Source organism: Pinus tabuliformis, chromosome 4_2 (genome assembly GCF_031772625.1).
Source record: "Pinus tabuliformis cultivar Carrire ecotype Pingquan chromosome 4_2, CPIR1, whole genome shotgun sequence".
Classification (NCBI taxonomy): domain Eukaryota; kingdom Viridiplantae; phylum Streptophyta; class Pinopsida; order Pinales; family Pinaceae; genus Pinus; species Pinus tabuliformis.
The window spans coordinates 976607115-976628308 of record NC_142304.1 but is presented as its reverse complement, the minus strand read 5'-3'; the positions used below and the strand labels follow the sequence as shown (position 1 = coordinate 976628308).

General features: G+C 35.2%; 1 protein-coding gene and 1 pseudogene across 1 annotated transcript; one reads left to right on the top strand and one right to left on the bottom strand.

The window, feature by feature from the left end:
• The first annotated feature begins 237 nt into the window (after positions 1 to 237).
• Positions 238 to 1110, top strand: LOC149172896 (chaperone protein dnaJ 11, chloroplastic-like). The gene has a single exon (XM_089427813.1). The coding sequence runs from the start codon at positions 261 to 263 to the stop codon at positions 765 to 767; it is 507 nt and encodes a 168-aa protein (XP_089283939.1). The 5' UTR covers positions 238 to 260; the 3' UTR covers positions 768 to 1110.
• Positions 1111 to 5850: 4740 nt separating this feature from the next.
• LOC149172895 (putative phospholipid hydroperoxide glutathione peroxidase) overlaps positions 5851 to 21194 on the bottom strand; it is a 47438-nt pseudogene continuing 32094 nt past the window's right edge.

Here is a 21194-nt window from a genome sequence, read left to right as displayed (position 1 = left end):
GCCCTCAGAAAACGCCGCTGGGAAAGCACGCACACTGAAATGGCAAAAACCAACGGCAACATCTTACCCCACCCATCCATTCCAGTAAAATGCCGTATACTCTATCAAAACCGGCAACGGCTCACGGAAATTCTAGAAAAGTTGTTTTTCGGGAAACCTGTCACGTCACTTTCATTCCTGTACTCATTCGCTTATTAAATTTGAGTTCACAGCCACTGCTTGATGGAAGCATTCAGTCAGTAATTGTTCACAGAACAACCATGGATTCCACGGCCCTCTTAATCTGCAATCGTGTTTTCTTCTTCAAGAATTCGCTACAGTCACGCTCTCATCGTCCTTTTTTGGCACCACGCCCTTCGGTTACGCCAAGAGCGCTTCAAGCGTCTGCGACAAAGTCTGTTTCAGTGCCCGGCCACATGAAATCAAAGAATTTGTATGAAGTACTGGAGATAAGCCCCGCAGCAACTGCAAAGGATATAAAGAGAGCTTACAGAAAGCTGGCCAGGGAATTCCATCCTGATCACGCGGCTTCGCCTCAGGAGAAAAACGAGAGTACCCAGATGTTCTTGAGGATACACAATGCGTATACGACTCTCTCGGATCCATGTGACCGCGCGCAATATGATCGCCAGATTTTGGCCCAAATGCGGATGCCCGCTGCACAGACAATGTGGGACAATTCGTCCTACATGAGGGAGGCTGTTGATGGATATTCACATGATTGTTGGCGAAAAGGAAGGAGGTGGGAAACAGATCAGTGCTGGTAAAGGGGTGTTTCTGATATTTTGGATGCAATTTGGATTCATCTGGATAAATTTTACCCATGTATTTTATGCTTCGGCTCTCTACCTTTACTCTCATTTTGAGCATCAAACATCGGCTTTGTATGTTTTTTTAGCAAATCCAAAATAAATGCCAGAAGTTATATTATCTCCACATTTAAAAGTCTGACTATCCACCATCCTCATTCGATTGTACAGAAACATAGATTCGCTTCAAAACTGAGTAATTTTAACTTCCCGCATTGATCTAAATTCTACTTAGTTACAGTAATAGTTTCATAGATAGAAGCATCACAGTTTCATAGATAGAAGCATTACAGGCTCATTACTCTTCACTGGCCGAAGCAATGAAAAAGAAAGGCAATCCCATTGCTAAGTGGGATGTTAAACAATGTGATTTGATGGATTAACTAAGTGTTTGAGTGGAACAGTTGCTCTCAGTCTGTCCTAATGACATTGTGTGATGTGGATATCTCATACTGTTTATTATGAATATTTACATATATGAATGTTTTGAAAAGACATTTAAAAAGTAGTAAACAAATGAGTTAAAATATATTTGTATAGATGTTCAAATTTAAGTAGTTAAGGTTTAATTTTATACTTTCTTTATATATATATATATTTTTATATACAGAATATATAATGATATATTCATAAAAATATATAAAGATATATGGTGAATAGGTATTCAAGGTAAAAGAATTATTTTTATTAATAAAGTTTATTTGATAGATGTTACTTATTAATGATGGCATTAAATTAAAGTAGTGAAAGTTTTATTAGGTAGTAAGATGTTTTTCTTGGAAAAAATATTTCCCATGTTACTTGTACACTTATGAGACGTTGATTTTGGTGTTAGACGATTGAAATAACTTCTACTATCTTATTGAAAATTGCCACTCTTCGTTACAATTCGATACAATGATAAGCCAATAGTTAGTTAGATCGGGCGTTACTCACCAACAAGGATTAAGTACCTGCATTGGCTAAAGCCTCTTGTAGCAGCACACTTACGACTGCATCATGAATTCCTTCAATTCGAAGCATCGGCTGCAATTATACGAGCTTGCTTCAACAAATATTTTATGATCTGTATAGTTGTTTCAAGATAGGCACATAGTGAGCCATACCCCCCAGGTGCCGACAGAGAGCCCTGCGTGGAAGTTCAGTTCAACATTAGTGCAGGTTAATTAATGTGTTCGTCCAATAAATATAATTGACTATATACTAGTTCTAATTAGTGCAATAACTTGTAGTTTAACTTGTCATTTCTCTTTTTCTTAACCTCCTATTCTAATAAAAGTTTTGTATAGTTCTAGCTGTTGCCCAAAAGCTGATAGCACCGTTGCATAGAGGATCTTGCTAAGAGGTTTCGAGCTTCTTCCTTGCCATATTAGTTTTCTCGAGAGGAATGGTTGAATACGCTTGTTGGGGACAAACGAATGGCATAGTTCGGAGGTTTCTTGGGATACTGACCCTTCTTCTCTTACTTTGTGCAAGGATTCTCAAAATGCAAAAAATAGAAGTTTCACTGACATTAGCATTACATATCATTCTACCATTTCATCCTGCTTCATCTCTTAGAACTACATCAATGGCAAGGGATAGACTGAGTGCTTTGCCAGACAACATACTCTCTTCTTATATTCTCTCCAAACTTTGTTTAAGAGATGTGACACACTATTCTTTGCTATCTAGTTAGATGGAGGTACCTCTGCACTTTATTACCTCATCTCAAATTTTCCTTCCTAATTTTTTTCATGATGGAGAAACAAAAAAATAGGCAATTGATTATGTCCTGTTCTTTCATTCCGCTCAGCTTGAAAGTTTTGAACTTTTAGTTTCCATGGGTGATCTTGATAGAGGGAGAATTGGTAAATGTTTGCAGAGATGGGTTCAATCTGCATCTTTAAAACAAGTGAAACAAATTGATCTTGGAATTGGCATTTTCTTAGATGTTCCAACTTCTCTGTTTTCTTGCGAATGCCTAACATCATTGAAACTCGAGTTTTTTTACTTAACACAACTACCCCTTACTTCAACGACTTCATATGCCTTGAAAATTGTTGTTGTTAGTTTCAGAAAGCACAACAAAAGCAGACAAACATCACAGACAATTGACACAACACACAATGGAGAAACATAAATCACACTTGTATTACACAACAGGCCTGGGCCTTGGCTTGCTCGCTCAGGTTGAGAAACTACAAATTTATAGAACAAGAAGAAGCATCTAGAATTAATGGTAAGTCAGCATGGGTGTGGCGAAGACAGTGAATTGTCTTTGAGTGGTTGCCGACGACGGATTGTCAGGGAGTGGTTGCCAACGTCTTTATTACGGCTTCACTTTTAACATTCTCCCACTTGAAGCCGAATGAAGAATCCTTAATCAAGTCACACTGATTCCTACTATGCCTCTACATAACTCATGTTTATTTCTTGGTATAATATTAGTGAGCATATCAGCAGGGTTCCTATCTATATGGATCCTTTCCAAGGATAATTGTCCTTCCTCCAACACATGCCGGATCCAATGGTACCTTAAGTCAATGTGCTTGGTTTTTGAGTGAAATGCTAGGTTTTTCGCCAAGTGAATGGCACTTTGACTATCAAAATATAACACATACTTGTCCTTCTTTATTCCTCTCTCCTAGGAATCGCTACATCCACAACATCTCTTTATAATCTTCTGTTTCAGCTATGTACTCTGCTTTTGTTGTAGAGAGAGCTACTATTCTTTGTAGCCTTGACACCCAAGATACTGTTGCACCTGCAAATGTATACAAATAACTTGTAGTGGACTTTTTGGTGTCCATATCTCTAGCCATATCTGCATCTGTAAATCCTTCAAGCATAGTCTCATTATGACCAAAACATAAAAAATAATGACTAGTACCCTTGAGATATCTCATAATCCATTTTACTGTTTGCCAATGTTGTTTGCGTGGATTGGTAAGGAACCTGCTCACTACTACCACTGAATATGCAATGTCTAGTCGTGTGCATACCATGGCATACATCAAGCTGCCAACTGTTGAAGCATAAGGAATTTTGCTCATCTCTACCTTCTCCTTGTCATCAGTAGGACATAATTCAGTACTAAACTTGAAGTGGGCTGCAAGGGGCATACCAACTGGCTTGAAATCCTTCATATTAAACCTGTCAAGCACCTTCTTGATATATTTTTCTTGTGACAACCACGACCTTTTGTCTTTCCTATCACGCATGATCCTCATGCCCAATATTTGTTGTGCTAGACCCAAAACCTTCATTGCAAACTTGTTGCCCAAATCCTTCTTCAACCTATTGATATTATTCTTATCATACCCACAAATCAACATGTCATCCACATATAACAATAATATGTTATACTTTCCTTGATCATACCTCTTGATGTAAACACAATGGTTAGCTTCCATCCTATGAAAACCATGTTCCAACATGAATGCATCAAATTTCTTGTACCATTGTCGAGGTGCTTGATTCAACCCATAGAGACTCTTCTTCAATCTGCAAACAAGATCTTCTTTGCCTTTTTCTATGAAGCCTTCTGGCTGCTCCATATAAATTTCTTCTTCCAATTCACCATGAAGGAAAGCAATTTTTACATCTAATTGTTCACATTCTAAGTCTAAAGCAACAACAAGACCAAGAATGACTCTAATAGATGACATTTTGAAAACAGGTAAGAACATTTCAGTGAATTCAATACCTTTTTTTTGGGAAAATCCTTTCACCACCATCCTTGCCTTATACTTCTCCTTGTTTTCGTCACCTTCATGCTTAATCCTGTAAACTCATTTGTTTTGTAAAGCCTTTCTTCCTTTTGGGAGGTTTACCAACTCCCAAGTTTTATTTTCTAGCAAAGAGTTCATTTCTTCTTGCATTGCTTTCTTCCATTCTTTATTGTGCTCAATGTTACAAGCTTCTTGAAAATAATTAGGCTCACCTTCATCAATCAACAAAATATAGTTTGAAGGAGGATACCTTTGTGAAATTTTATGAGGCCTAGAAGATCTATGAATCAACTATGGTGGTGCATTATCAGGTTGAATCTACTGTAAACGTTCCTACAAGATTACTTCTTCTTGGTGTTTTTCATTTTCTACTTGTTGTTCCTTCTACTCCTGAATTCGTTGTCCATTTTCTTGCATTGGTGGGATGTCTTCATGTTGTTGTTCAAACTTGTCAATAACTTTCTTGACCTCCATCTCACCTACAATCCTTTTAAACATTTATGACTCATAAAATATAACATCCCTGCTTTTAATAATTTAATGTTTGAATGGATGCCATAGACGATAACCAAATTCTTCATCCGTATATCCCAGAAAAATGCATTTCATAGATTTATCATCTAGATTAGTTCTATTTTCTTTGGGAATATGTACAAATCCTTCACGTCTAAAGATTTTCAAGTGAGAATAATTCAACTTCTTACCAGTCCAAAATTCTTCAGGGATATCGCCATCCAAGGTTGTAGCTGGCGATCTATTTATAAGGTAGCAAGCAGTCCTGACTGCTTCAGCCTAAAAATTCTTCTCCAAACCATAATTGGACAACATGGTTCACACATTTTCCATAATGGTGTGATTCATCCTTTCTGCGACACCATTATGTTGAGGAGTATCAGGCATAGTGTTCTCATGCTTTATGCCAAACCTGTTACAATATTCCTTGAATGCATTTGAGAAATATTTTCCACCATTATATGTTCTCAAACAATTGAGCAATTTGTTAGCCTCTCTTTCAATAACAACATGGAATTTTTGAAAAATTCTAAACATTTCACTTTTATTTTTCATAGGATATTCCCAAACCTTCCTGGATGCATCATCTATAAATGTTACAAAATATGATGCTCCTCCTAATGACTTGATGTTAACAGGCCCAAACACATCTAAGTGTATCAATTCTAGCACATTTTTCTTTCTATCATGGCCACCTCTAAGAAATGAAACCCTTCCTTGTCTACCATATATACAATGCTCACAAAGATCAAGATTGTAGGATTTCAAACCTGGCAATAAATTTTTACCAACAAGGATTTTTAAGCCTTTCTCGCTTATGTGACCCAAGCACTTATGCCACATATCTGTTGAATTTCCTTCTTTTGTGATAGCAGCCAAATATGATTTTCCTATCAGGGCTTTCAATGTATATAATGTTCTTGTCTTGGATCCTTTGGCCACGACCAATGCTCCTTTTTTAATTTTTTAGCCTTCTTTTCCAAAGCTTGTGGAATAGCCTTCATCATCTAGTTGTCCCATAGAGATCAAACTCATTCGCATTTCGAGTACATGTCTAAATTGTTTCAACGATATATCTCGTCCATCCTTCATCTTGATCTGGACATCTCCCACTCCAACAATACTGCAAAAATTATTATTCCCCAAATGCACTCTACCATAATCACCAGGATTATATGCAACAAAACTATCTTTGCATGGGGTTACATGGTGAGATTCCCCAGAGTCAAGGATCCAATCAAAGCTACTACTAGATGTATATAAACATGCATCCTCTACTGAAACAATAAACAAAACATCACCATCTGTGACTACAACAATAGTCTCACCTTCATTTGTGTTGGATGACTTGTGATTTGTACTAGCCAGTCTCTAATCCTTTTTTCCTTTCTTCCATAATCGACATTCTTTCTTCATGTGCCCGAGTTTGCCACAATGAAATCAGATGACCTTTCCTCTCCTTGATTTTGATTGGCCTCTCGATCTTGATCACCCTTGTCGGCCTCAATAGATTCTCCTACGACAATCAGCTAGAGCTAGAGCTTCTCCTCCCTGGTTTTCCACAATTGACTTGCGTCACAACTCCTCATTCATTAAACTGTTGTTGACATCTGTTGAGTGTGGAGCCTAATTATCTTCTGTATTTAAAGGTTTCAGCCGAATGTATACCCTAGGAATATTGTACACCCCTCCACGCGGGGGTGTGCAGGGGGGCTAATCCCTCCTGGCTGGGAGGTCTGGGGGCCAGCGGTCCTCCGGTGGGGGTGCCCCTGAAGCTAAAAAATAGATGTAAAATTGCCTTGTAAAAGTCTGGTAATTTCTAGTCAATTTGGGCCATTCATTAGGCGGATGATCTGATGGTAGAAGTTATGTTTAATTTAGGTTTTTTTCCCTAGAAGGCAACCCCTCACTATATAGGAGGGAATTGTATTGCGTCTATGCACATCTGTATTCTGAGTGAGGAAGAGAGAAGAGATTGAGATCGAAGAAGATGTTACAGCGGATCTGCTGTAAGTTGTATTTCTTTAGTTTGCTGGATAATATAATAAAAGGAGGATTGGATGTTTCTCCATGGACATAGCCCAAACTGGGTGAACCACGTATATCTATGTCTCTCTTGTTTTATGCGTTTTCTGTGTTTATATTTCTGCAATATTTTATGTGTTCCATTGCTCTGTAATATATAATTTTCTAACAACTGGTATCAGAGCCGAAGGTCTATTTTGCTGATAAACTCGAAGGAGAGAAGGGTTTCTGGTTCGAGTGGGATCAATGGCGGAAGATGGTAGGTTTAGGGTCGAAAAATTCAACGGCAAAAACTACCAGCTGTGGAAGATGTAGATGGAAGATTATCTGTATCAAAGAGATCTGTACCTACCATTGAGTGGAAAGACAAAGAAGCTGACGAGTATGACAGACATAGAATGGGATATTCTCGACAGAAAGGCACTTGGAACAATACGGCTATGCCTAGCAACGTCAGTAGCGTTTAATATTTCAAAGGAAACGAAAACATAGGGTTTAATGTCAGCATTAGCCAAACTATTTGAAAAACCCTCAGCGTCAAATAAGGTATTTCTTATGAAGCTTTTATTTAATATGAATATGTCGGAGGGTGGATTTGTCGCTGATCATTTAAATGATTTTAATACAGTTACAAATCAGTTAAGTTCTGTAGGGATAAACTTTGATGATGAAGTTAGAGCTCTGTTATTCTTGTGCTCATTGCCAGAAAGTTGGAATGGTTTAGTAATGGCCATTAGTAACTCTGTTTCTGGATCTAGTACTTCAAAGTTTGATGATGTTTTTGGTGCTATCCTTAGCGAGGACATGCGACGGAAAAGCTGTGGTGAGACATTAGATAATGCTTTGAGTGCAGAGTCTAGGGAAGGAAAAATGGAAAGAGAAAATAGCTCAGGATATCGCAGTAAATCAAGGAAAGGCAGATCCAAGTCCAAATCGGGAATAGTGTGCTGGAAATGTCGAAAGAAAGGATGCCTAAAGAAAGACTGTAGATCTCGGAAGGGAAAAAAAGGAGATGCATAGCAAGAAAACAATCATGAAGCAAATGTGACAAGTGAGGTGTTATAAGATGCTTTGATTCTTTCTTTCAAAAATATTACTGATTCCTAGGTGGTAGATTCAGGGGCCTCATTCCATGCCACACCTGATAAGAAATATTTTCATGACTATGTTCAAGGAGATTTTGGACAAGTCCGTTTGGGTGATGATAAACTCTGTAAAATTGTTGGAATAGGTAAGGTTCTTGTAAAATAGCAGAATGGAAACCAATGGCTACTAAAGGAGGTAAGGCATGTTCCAGATCTGAAGAAAAATCTGATTTCAACAGGGCAGTTAGGCGGTGAAGGTTGTGTGACAACTTTCACAGATAAAGCTTGGAAGGTCACCAAAGGAGCCCTGGTAATAGAAAAAGGCGAAAAGGTTGGTACATTGTATTTATGCAATGGTATTTCTAACTATGTTAATGCTTTAACTTCCAAATGAGCAGATGCAGCATTATGGCATCATAGGCTCGGACACATGAATGAGAAGGGGATGAAGATTCTTCACTCAAGGAATTTGTTGCCAGGTTTGAAGAATGTTGATTTGGACTTATGTGAGAATTGTGTTTGTGGAAAATAGAAGAGAGTCAGATTCCTTAGAGTTGGGAAAGAAAAGAAGATCGAAAAATTAGAGCTTGTGTATACAAATGTATGAGGACCTGCTCAGGTATTATCTCTTGGTGGCTCTCGTTCTTATGTTACTTTTATTGATGATGCAACCAGAAAAACCTGGATTTATTATATTCGAAATAAATCTGATGTATTTGATACTTTCAAGAAATGGAAAGCTTTGGTTGAAAATGAGACAGGAAAAAGGTTGAAGTGTCTCAGATCAAATAATGGAGGTGAATATTGCAGCAAAGAGTTTGATAGGTATTGTTCAGAGAATGGAATTCGCAGAGAGAAGACAGTTCCAGGAACACCACAAGAAAATGGTGTGTCAGAAAGGATGAACAGGACAATCATAGAGCGTGCAAGGTGCATGAGATTGCATGCAGGATTTCCTTTACAATTTTGGGCAAATGCTGTAGATACCAATGTTTATCTAATAAACAAAGGGCCTTCAAGTTCCTTGGATGGTGGTATTCCAGAGGAGGCATGGACAGGTAAAAAGGTAAACTATTCATTTTTAAATACTTTTGGTTGTGAAGCCTTTGTCCACATTAACAAAGAAAATAGAACAAAGCTTGAGGCAAAATCAAAGAAATGTACCTTTATTAGATATGGTGTTAATGATTTTGGTTATCGCTTATATGATTATGAAAATCACAAAATCATTAGGAGCAGAGATGTAATATTCAATGAAAAGGTCTTGTATAACAATCAATTGCAAGAAAAGAAATAGGAAAAAGAAAACAGAGAATACACAGTGCTTGACGATATCACAGGAAAAGTGATGGTGCCTGAAAATTATAATGATCAACAGCCAGAACAACAACCACAACAGCAACAAGCACTTCAAACACCTGAAAGTGGTGTTAGAAGATCTACCAGGATAAGTAGACCCCCTGAACGATACTCTCCTTCATTATATTATGTATTGTTGACTGATTCTGGTGAACCAGAATGTTATGAAGAAGCAATGCAGGTAGAAACTAGGAAGAAGTGGGAGCAATTCATGAAAGAAGAAATGGGCTCCTTAGCACATAACCAGACTTGGAACTTAGTCAGGCTACCTGCAGGTAAAACAACAGTTCAGAATAAATGGGTTTACAGGCTGAAGGAAGAAGATGGAGGAAAACAAAAGTACAAAGCTAGACTTGTGGTGAAGGGGTTTGCACAGAAGAAATGTATTGATTTTGATGAAATATTTTCTCCTGTTGTTAAAATGACTTCAATCAAAACTATTTTAAGTCTAGTAACAGTTGAAGATTTTCATCTTGAGCAGGTAGATGTAAAGACAGTGTTTCTCCATGGGGATTTGGAGGAAGAGATATATATGCAACAGCCACAAGGATATGAGGTAAAAGGGAAGGAGAAACTAGTGTGCAAGTTGAAGAAGAGCTTCTATGGCTTAAAACAGGCTCCAAGGCAGTGGTATCTAAAATTTGACAGGTTTATGTCTAAACAAAGTTATAATAGATGTCACTCTGATCATTGTGTTTATCTTAAAAGGCAAAATGATGCCAACTATATTATATTGTTATTGTATGTAGATGACATGCTTATTGCAGGTTCTAACATGCAGGAAATAAAAGTGCTCAAAAGGAAATTGGCAAACTCATTTGCAATGAAGGATTTGGGTGTTACAAAACAAATCCTTGGTATGAGAATAACTAGAGACAGGAAGAATCGCAAATTAACATTGTCTCAAAGTGAGTACATAGAAAAGGTGTTGAAAAGGTTTAATATGTAGAATACAAAACCAGTTAGTATACCTTTAGCCAGCCATTTCAAATTAACTAAGGAGGCATGTCCCAGGACTCAGGAATAAATGGCTCATATGTCTAAAGTTCCATATGCATCAGCAGTTGGAAGCTTAATGTATGCAATGGTCTGCACAAGGCCTAATATTGCACATGCAGTGGGAGTTGTAAGTAGGTACATGAACAATCCAGGAAAAGAAAATTGGATGGCGGTGAAGTGGATTCTTAGGTATTTTAGAGGTACCACAAATCAAACATTATGCTTTGGTGGTTCAAACATTGCTCTACAAGGATATGTTGATGCAGATATGGCAGGTGACAAAGATAACAGGAGGAGCACTACAGGATATGTATCTACTATAGGTGGAACAGCTGTCAGTTAGGTTTCAAAAATCCAAATTGTTGTTGCACTTTCAACAACAGAAGCAGAGTATGTTGCTATTACAGAGGCTAGTAAAGAAATGATTTGGTTACAAAGGTTTCTGGATGAATTGGGTAAGAAGCAAGAGTTGGGCAGGTTATACAGTGACATCCAGAGTGACATACATCTTGCAAAGAACTCTGCATTTCATTCCAAGACTAAACATATACAGCACAATACCATTTCATATGGTCAGCATTGGAAGATGGACAGTTGAAGCTGGAAAAGATACACACTAGCCAGAATCCTGCAGATATGTTAACAAAAGTTGTAACCAGGGAGAAACTGAGAATCTTCTCAATTTCAATTGGTCTTCAAGTATGATGAAGAAGATGAGAAACAGCTAGGTCCAAAGTGGAGTCATTGTCTAGCAAATGAAGCAGCGGTGGAGTTGCTATAATCAGTCTCCAAGTGGGAGATGGTTGGGTGTGGAACCTAATTATCTTCTGTATTCAAAGGTTTCAGCCGGATGTATACCCTAGGAAGATTGTACAGCCCTCCACGCGGGGGGGTGCGGGGGTCCTGGGGGGCTAATCCTCCCCGGCTGGGGGGTCCGGGGGCCAGCAGTCCCCCTGCAAGGGTTCAGGGGCAGCATCCCCCAAGCTAAAAAATAGATGTAAATTGCCTTGTAAAAGTCTAGTAATTTCTAGTCAATTTGGGTCATTCATTAGGCGGATGATCTGACAGTAGAAGTTATGTTTAATTTAGGGTTTTTTGCCCTAAAATGCAACTCCTCACTATATATGAGGGAATTTTATTGCGTCTATGCACGTTTGTATTCTGAGTGAGGAAGAGAGAGGAGATTGAGATCAAAGAAGGTGCTACAGCAGATCTGTTGTAGGTTGTATCTCTTCAGTTTGCTAGATAATATAATAAAATGAGGACTGGTTGTTTCTTCGTGGACGTAGCCCAAACTAGGTGAACCACATATATCTGTGTCTCTCTTGTTTTATGCTTTTTCTGTGTTTATAATTCTACAATATTTTATGTGTTCCATTACTCTATGATATATAATTTTCTAACAACATCATCAAACTTTAGGGTCCCTGCAGTTGTTGAAATTCTCAGAGCTATAATTAAATTTTCCCAGCTGTCTAGCATAGAACACATTAACAAAATGGCTCTAATTTCATCATCTAGAATGATTTTAACGAGGCAAGCTCACTAATAATAATATTAAATGCATTCAAGTGCTCAGCAACTAAAGCACCCTCCTTCATCTTGAGATTATAAAGATTCTTCATTAAGAACACTTTGTTTGATGTCGTGTTCTTCTCATATAGATCATGGAGCTTCTTCCATAATCCTTCTTTCGTCTTTTCTCCAAACACATTGAAATACACATTCTTTGCTAGATATTGACAGATTGTTGCAATCGCCTTTCTATCTAGCTTATTCCACTCTTTATCTGTCATCAATGAGAGTTTCTTTGTTGTGCCCTCAATCAGCAAATACTGATCTTTCAAAATCAATATATCCTCTATCCGTGATTTCCATAGGGAAAAATTAACTCCACTCAACTTCTCCATCTCTATAATTATTGTCTCTATGGTTAATAAAATACATGCCTCAAAAAAAATTCCACTCAAAAATAAAAATTTAATTGTTACCTTTTTGCCAAAATCAATCTCCTTTTAGAAAAATAACCTCACTTTTCCCCTTTTTTCCCTTTTAATGTGTCCAAAGTTTTAATTATTATAAAACATATATATAATTATATATATTCATAATAATTATAAAACATAATTATTGTTTTATAATAAAATATAACGAGAGTGCATTTCACCATAATAACAAATCAAATTAAAAGAGGGCTTACGGCTTGGCCTTTCAAAAAGGCACTCACTCTCGGCACGTCTTTCACCATATGTCCACGTCCCCTGCGTCTACTCTTAGCACGTTTCACCATAGTTCCACGCCCCGACAAACGCAGAGTTCATATTATGCGAGTACCACTCAAGCAGAAGGCACACATCTAACTAAACACTCTTCTACGCCTCCAATCTTCCAGGCTCAAGATTTGCAGCGACTAGATCAAGTGATAGTGACAAAATTTTATTTGTGGTCAACTTCATCAGCTCGGTCAAGGCTGCAATGGCAATGGCATGCAACAGATAGCAGTAGTGGTTCTGCCAAGCCGATAGAAGCCCCAAGGATGTCAACAGTACTTCAGCAACTCCTGAACAACAAGGATGGCTTTGCAAAGTGAAATCTTTATAGTAGCAAAATATTTACAGCGGCTCCTCCAACTTCTACTCAACGTTTCTAGGCTTGGAATCCTCAACAATTCTACACATTCGCAACTCTTCTGCACTCATGAGCGTGCCCTCGGCTCAGTGCTCAATCAGAAAGTTGCCAGTGCTTTCCAACAGCCTTTAGATCCATACAAGCACAACACACATGCTATAGGCTCCTTCAACATTGGATTTGATACCAGTTGTTAGTTTCAGAAAGCACAACAGAAATAAATAATTGCAGACAGCAGAAAAACATCACAGACAACAGACACAACAAACAATGGAGAAACGGAAATCACACTTGTGTTACACAACAGGCCTAGGCCTTGGCTTGCTTGCTCAGGCTGAGAAACTACAAGTTCATAGAACAATAAGAAGAATATAGAATTAATGGCAAGTCGGCATGGGTGTGGCGGAGACACGGATTGTCTTTGAGTGGTTGTCGATGATGGACTGTCGAGGAGTAGTTGTCGGCGTCTTTATTATGGCTTCACTTTTAACAGTTGTTTGTCACTCATCGATACAAATGATGATATACTTGAGCATCTTGTAGCAAAATGCCCTCACCTTCAAAACGTGAAGATTCAAGATTGATTGCTACCTGTAACGCAGTAATATTCATCTCATGAAAACTTCACAATGTACACAATGTACAAAATTCTAAAATTCACACACTTGAAAAGAACAATGTAATATTCATCTCATGAAAACTTCACAATGTACACAATGTACAAAATTCTAAAATTCACACACTTGAAAAGAACAATGTGTTGCTAAATTATTGTTGCTTATTTTATTATTTTATTTTACCAACAGAAGGGTAGCATATGTTGCTGCTTTAAAGAATCAAGCAATTCCTAGCCACTTCTTGACATCTGCAATAAAGAAACTAAAAATATCAACCGCTATTTTCAACTTTGCATCCAATTATACTACACTATATTTTTTTACTCGAAAACCCTTTCAATATCAAACAAGTTTGCATGTGAAGTAATTATATAGTGAGCTAGTGATAGCAAGGATCTTCATCTTCATGTATGATACATGGAAATAACCAAGTCATAAGACCTCGATACTCAATGGAAAGGTAGTGGGTGCATATCATTCTACAACATTCCCATCTTTCTCCACCAGGAACTTGAACTTACTGAAGTTCCACTTTATTCCATTGCTAAAAAGCCCACCTTTGCTTGACTTCAAGAACTTGTAGAGAGGAGCTGCATTTCTACCATTAATTTCGACCTACATCACAAAATTTCTACTCAACACCAAGGATCCAAAGAAGCAACCAGATGGACTGGTTAAGTTTAAATGAATCCTCTAGCATAAAGAGAGAAGAAATCCAAGATGGTATAAAAATCAGAAGATGAAGACCTTGTCAAATATGGGAAACTCTGCTTTAAAGCGAGTGCAGGCCACTTCTGCAATCTGAGCATTATCACCTGGTTCTTGTCCACCAAACTGATTGCATGGGAAAGCCAGTATTTCTAACCCTGCAAACAGTTTCCCAGACTCCTTAAGTTGTCAGAAAAGTTTCGAGAGTTGTAAATCAAAATAAAGTTATGAAAACTGGTTGAATGAAAATTGTAGGTATTTATTGAACCACTCAACATCATGTTGACTCTCAAGTTTTAAGTAGATATCAGTTAAGTCCTCAATATGTTCTCAATATAAAAAACATGCAACTTCTTATAAAGGTTGAGTGTAAGGGCAGAGTGATTTGGTAAAATTAACTTCCCAATGAAGTGAATCTGGCCCAATGTACCCCAATATAAAAGTGGGCATGTCTGTTCTTGTTAGGGGTGCTATTACATGCCTTCAGGGTTCACTCAACAACACACTAGTTAGAAAGATCTTAAGTATGTTGAATATCAATTTTTTATTTTTACTGTATGCAGATTCATAGTTTTCCTTTTGTAACAGAAATAACACGGTACTACTGAGTATCTAATAATTGCTTCTAGAGTTGAATGGTCACAGAGTAACAGAGTGCACTAGAAGAAAATAATTGGGTTTCCAAGAAAGCGACCTAAAATGTGGGCTACATAAACTAACCCATTGAGAAAAAACCCCCTTATTATAAATCAGAGAGGCTAGGAAACCACTAAAAATAACACCGGCTGGGAATCAAACCCCAAGCGTCTGCCTCTGGCCAATGGTCTTCTCTATCACCAAGTTATATAATCTTTTCATGAGAGGAATCCTTACCTACTAATGTAGTTTAATTTAACTTAATATAAAATTAATGTCCACTAGAGACCAAAATTGAACCGTGGGACTGGACTCCAAAGGGGTACACCACACCTTAAGGCTTATAATGACCAATTGTGAAGGCAACTCTAGGCTTATAGTGGCCGAGTGCTAAGGCAACTCCATGGATTACAAAGAAGCAAGAAATCTTGGCCTTAGATAAAAAATGGCCCTATTAGCCCAATAAAAGGATCATAATAATCAAAGAAAAGACCAATAAAAGGAAGAACATCCCCAACTCCATGGATTACAAAGAAGCAAGAAATCCTAGCCTCAGATAAAGAAAAGGCCCTATTAGCCCAATAAAAAGATCATAACCATCAAAGAAAAGCCCAATAAAAGGAAGAACATCCCCAACTCCATGGATTACAAAGAAGCAAGAAATCCTCACCTCAGATAAAGAAAAGGCCCTATTATCCCAATAAAAGGATCATAACCATCAAAGAAAATCCCAATAAAAGGAAGAACATCCCCATCAAAATAAGGAAAATCAAATAAGAAATAAGTCCCATAGAAAGTGAAGAAACATGCAAAAAGAGACGAATCATGTTTTCCCTAGAGAAACACCTTTACATTCAACGCTAGAAAATGTGCATGGTGGATGTAAAGCCAATGGAATCCCTTCATGTGTGACACTTTAAAGACCTACCCCAAATCCAAGATGTTGGTCAGGGGATCTCCTCCAAAAGTAAAGACATCAAACATAACAAGAGTTGACATGGGAACATAACCAAAAACTATTATGTCAGTAGGTTTCGGGTAACAAAGGACTCCATGACAACATTACAACATATTGTTTAAACTAATGCAAAGATTTTTAAAAGGCTTGAAATAAAAACTGGACCTAGAATGTTATAAAAGTCTGACCTTCCTAGTATAAGATACAAACTATTATTAACACCAGAAATAAAAATACAGCCACAGCGAAGAGTACTTTAAACATCGTCAGAACTAACAGATTCTAGAACAGTATAAGTTTGGATAATACCTTGATCCTTGTACTTTGTATACACTTCATTCAGCTCAGTATAATTAGAGTTAGTCAACCCACTGCAAAATAGAAATACAATAGATATGACCTGCTAAGTGAAGTTTCTAAAGGGGATAATTTCACTAAAATAAAGCCATGCATAATCCATGAAGCCCAGAAGATAATTTTGTTCCGTGAATAATTTTTTTAAAATAAATCAATTTGAAAGGCCTGATTTGGCAAAACTGCAGTGTTGAGAGCTCTGTAAAATAGCGCGGATCTCGTCTGATTTTCTTGAAAGAAAAACGTAAACTTTAAAGGTCTTTTCCTCTCCTAAATTGGAAGAGGCCTCTACCAAGCTGTGAGCAATAGTTACAGAATTTGCTTGGCACATGAATTTTCTGGAGGTCTTTGCATGTTCTCGACAAAATATGGATGGCCTCATGATTTTGGCCCTCCTAAAAGACTAACTTGACCAATATTTGCAAATTCTACAAATTTCAGACTATTTTCAATAAAATTTGATGTTTTCTTTCCTATGCAGTCTGAGCTAAAATTTACACTTTCTGACGCGAGACTCTATGCTTAATGGGGCCGATTAGAAGCAGTTATGAAAAAGAACCACAAATATTAGAGAAAATAGTTATGAAGGGAAAATTGATGAGAACAAAAAATCTACCTTTCATCTTAGCGATTTTCTAGTACTTTATTGCAATCTTCCAACCTTGAACCATACATTGCATTTTCAAGCTTTTTCCCTATCTCTACTCCTTTATATATTTATATATGATTTCATATCAACACATTTTAGTTCTAAAGTTTCCCTACATTTTTATTATATTGAGCCCACTTCTTTTCTATGTGCGTCTCCCTACTCATTTTCTCCTTTAAGTAATAAGCTGTAAAGTCAAAGCAAGCATTCCTATTTTATTAATGTTGATAGACATGTTTTTCATCATTTTGCAATTTAACTGAGTTGAATACATCTATTAAAACAATGTCTTTCCATCTTCTATTACTAATTTTATTTTAGTTCTTTCCATTTTCTATTACTATTTTTTTATGAATTTAATTATAAAGAAGGTTTACTTCTAAAACAAACTTAGATTCATTTTAAACTTAGATTTACCAAGTGTTGAGATCAATCATATCCAAAATTAAAAGAATTTTTATGATTTTAATTATAAGGAAGGTTTACTTCTAAAACAAACTTAGATTCATTTTAAACTTGGATTTACCAAGTGTTGAGAGAAATCAAATCTAAAATTAAAATGAATCTAAATAAGTACTCGTATATTTTATAATCGATTTATAATGGATTTCCTCAAGTCTCTTCATCATAACAAATACCATGGGCTTTGCAATACCATCAGCTTGTAAACTAATATTAATAAACCCATCAAATGACTAACTCAAACTTATATTAATAATTATGATTTTTCAATTTCAATTTTATTTTAAATAATTTAACCAATTCAACATAACATCACATTAAATAATATTTTACAACATCACTAAACTGTAAAACACTTCTCACTTTGGACACAACAAATTATTAAACATATTTTAAATATACAAATTTTGTCATTTCCAACGAGATAAAAAGTAGAATAAATTATATACTCACACTTTTATATCAATAAAGTTTATGTTCCATGGTGAATACCAGGTGGTGATGTTCCTCACCAAAATTCAAACCTTTTAAGGGCATGTTTCCCATTGTGGGTCATTTCATCTTTGTTTAAAATATTTTAAGGTTGGGAAAATAGATATTATATGTCCATGGTTGAACATTCTAAACTTGTATTTTTAAACGAACAAAATAAAAATAATAATATTTATATATAGAGGATGATTTTTTTAGTTTTGTTGACTTATTGTGTTGTATTTGGAATTGATTAGATAAATAAAATTAAAGGAATTAGAAGGACATTTAATTGTAATTTAAGTTTATTATTGACAACTTCACTTAATAAAAAATTAGATTAACTAGATCATGAATATATTGTAGTCAAGGGTAGTAATCACTATTGTTTCTTTTCATTGTTTTTTTTTATATTTGTAAATGTGCTTGCTTTTTGTGTAGGATGTTATGAACTCATTTCATGGTAACTAGCCTAGATCCATCAGACCTACCAAGCACCAAGAGGGATCAAATCTCTTTTCACTCTCAAGAGATTTGATCCCTCTCGGCACTTGGTAGATCCAGAGTTAAGATGGATCTAGGTTGGTATTATGTAAATTTTACATCTCTATATATAAAAGTATTATCACTTTTCATTTTATTAAAACCTTGATTTAATCTCTATGGAATATCCATTATAATATTTTTAGTAGTAGTGAGGGTAGAGGGTTTAGATATATCTCATATGAACTCATCATACTCTTTGTTCACCCTCCTAAGCTCCTTTACAAAATGTGGTTTCACTTTGATTTTTTGTGAAGTAGCATTTTATAGTTGGGAACAATATTTGGTGGGAACCTTTTATGGATGCATAATTGATTGGAGAACAACAAATTTGGGCTCCCACAAATCTTTATCCAAAGAACCACGCCTTTAATTGTGCTAATGGAGACATGTATAAATGGAAATGCCTATGGAGAATACTCACAGTGAAATTTGATCTAGAACCATTACCATATGAGGGTGAATGTTTTAGTCTAGCTGAGGCTATGAAAAAAAATGGTGTGGTCTGTCATGCAATTGTGAATGAAAATAAGCTCTTCGATTGAGCACTTGGGAAGGAAGTTGCACATGCCTCTGTTTTGAGTAGATTGTTTGATTGCATTACATTTAACATTAACATTTATTTTTCACTCAAATTGGGCTATAGTTAGATCACATAACATATCACATATTTTTCATCTATGCTCTTCTTCCATATGCGCTACCGACTCAAGGCGTTTCATTTGCAACATCTGGTGCAAATGCTAGTTTTAATTTTGTTAGTTTATTCATTAGTGAATAATTGTTCAATGTAAAATTATCATCTTGTACAATAGGTCTACTTGATAGATGATATTTATCAATAATGAGATCATAAGTAATTGGTAAGAACATTAAAATCTAAACAACATAGTTGTTAGAGTTTTATCTTAATCTCTCTATTTTACTCATTAGCTCATTAGACAAGTAGTATAGTTATGAGTGGATGTGTAAGTTTGTCCATCTATCCGGGCCCCTCTAAAATAAAAATAAAAATTATGTTCTAAATAGAAAAATAATGTCGGCTATAATTAAAAAAAAAATGAATTAGAAGTAAATAAAATGTGTGAATCTTATACTTTCAAAAATATTTCAACTAGAGATTTAAATAAACTATTTGAAGATCTATGTTAACTAATTTATGTCACTATCAACTTCATACATATAGAAAATAAAATAAGTTTTTATGGTTAAGTTTTTTATTTGGTCCTATATATACTCTATTTAGCATTCAAAAATACAATTTAAATAATGAAAAATAACACATTGTATTTTGCACGTGAAGACTCTCAGCTCATGTTAGATCTGTACTTAAAATGGATCTATGTTGGGTAATAAGGCCCAACTAATAAGTGGTATTCATTATCATAAGACTACAAATAATTGATACAAACACTAAAATCTAAGCAATATAAATGTTAGAGTTCTATTTTACTTGTTAAATAAGTAATATATAATTATTTAATATATAACACTCATCTTTGTATGTATTGTAATACCCACAAAATAAGTTTGAATATAAATGTATATTGATTTTAACTTATCCAAAAAAGATGATGTAATGCAAGAAGAAAATAGAGATAAAATAATTTCAAGTGATCTCAATTATTGAATTCAATTAAAACTTCTTTTACAATCATATAGTTTTGACCGATGGTTTTTTAGAGATCTTAATGTGGTTTTATTAAATAATGGTAATTACTTAATCCAATAGATATTTTTAAGAATCATAAGTTTAAACTGTCTAGTTTGCAAAGTCTAGTGCTTCTTGGATTTTCTAGGGCACTAAATCCATTTATGTATTCAAAAGTGCATTTTAAACAAGAAGGAATCACAATCTTTCCAGAAATTGTTCAACCTCAAGTTCACACATATCCCTTTTAAAATGAAAATAAAATATTTCGATATCCAAATGAAGTAATATAATTGTATAACAAAATTAGAAAATAGATAAAGCAATTAAAAATAAAAATAATGTTTTTAATAATGGACTTTTTATAAAATATTTCAACGCAAAACTTAAGTAAATTATTTGATTACCAATGTCAATTAATATATATTAATATTAATTTTATATAGAGAAAAAATGAGAATATATATGTGTGTGTGTGTGTGCGTGTGTGTGCGTGTGTGTGTGTTGATCATAATAAAATATTTCAAGGCACAAATAGAAGAAGTAATTGAAAGTAAAAATAATCAATTACTTCTTGATAAGAATAATAAAAGAGAGAGGCTTAATTCCTTCAAAATTTTAATATAAAATAATATGTTGCATTTAAAATATTAATAATAATTAAAAAAATTCAATGTAGGCCATAAGCATAAAATTTCAATATGCAAAGTCAAATCATATATATATATATATATATATATATATATATGTTGATCATAATAAAATATTTCAATGCACAAATAGAAGAAGTAATTGAAAGTAAAAATAATCAATTACTTCTTGATAGGAATAAAAAAAGAGAGAGGCTTAATTCATTCAAAATTTTAATACAAAATAATATGTTGCATTTAAAATATTAATAATAATTAAAAAAATTCAATGTAGGTCATAAGCATAAAATTTCAATATGCAAATCAAATCATATTAACATGTGTTTATAAATATATTAATAACATAAAAACATTTTATTGTGTA

Excerpts from the sequence above, each read along its gene's own strand:
- LOC149172896 (XM_089427813.1), top strand. The coding sequence starts at position 261 with ATGGATTCCACGGCCCTCTTAATCTGCAATCGTGTTTTCTTCTTCAAG.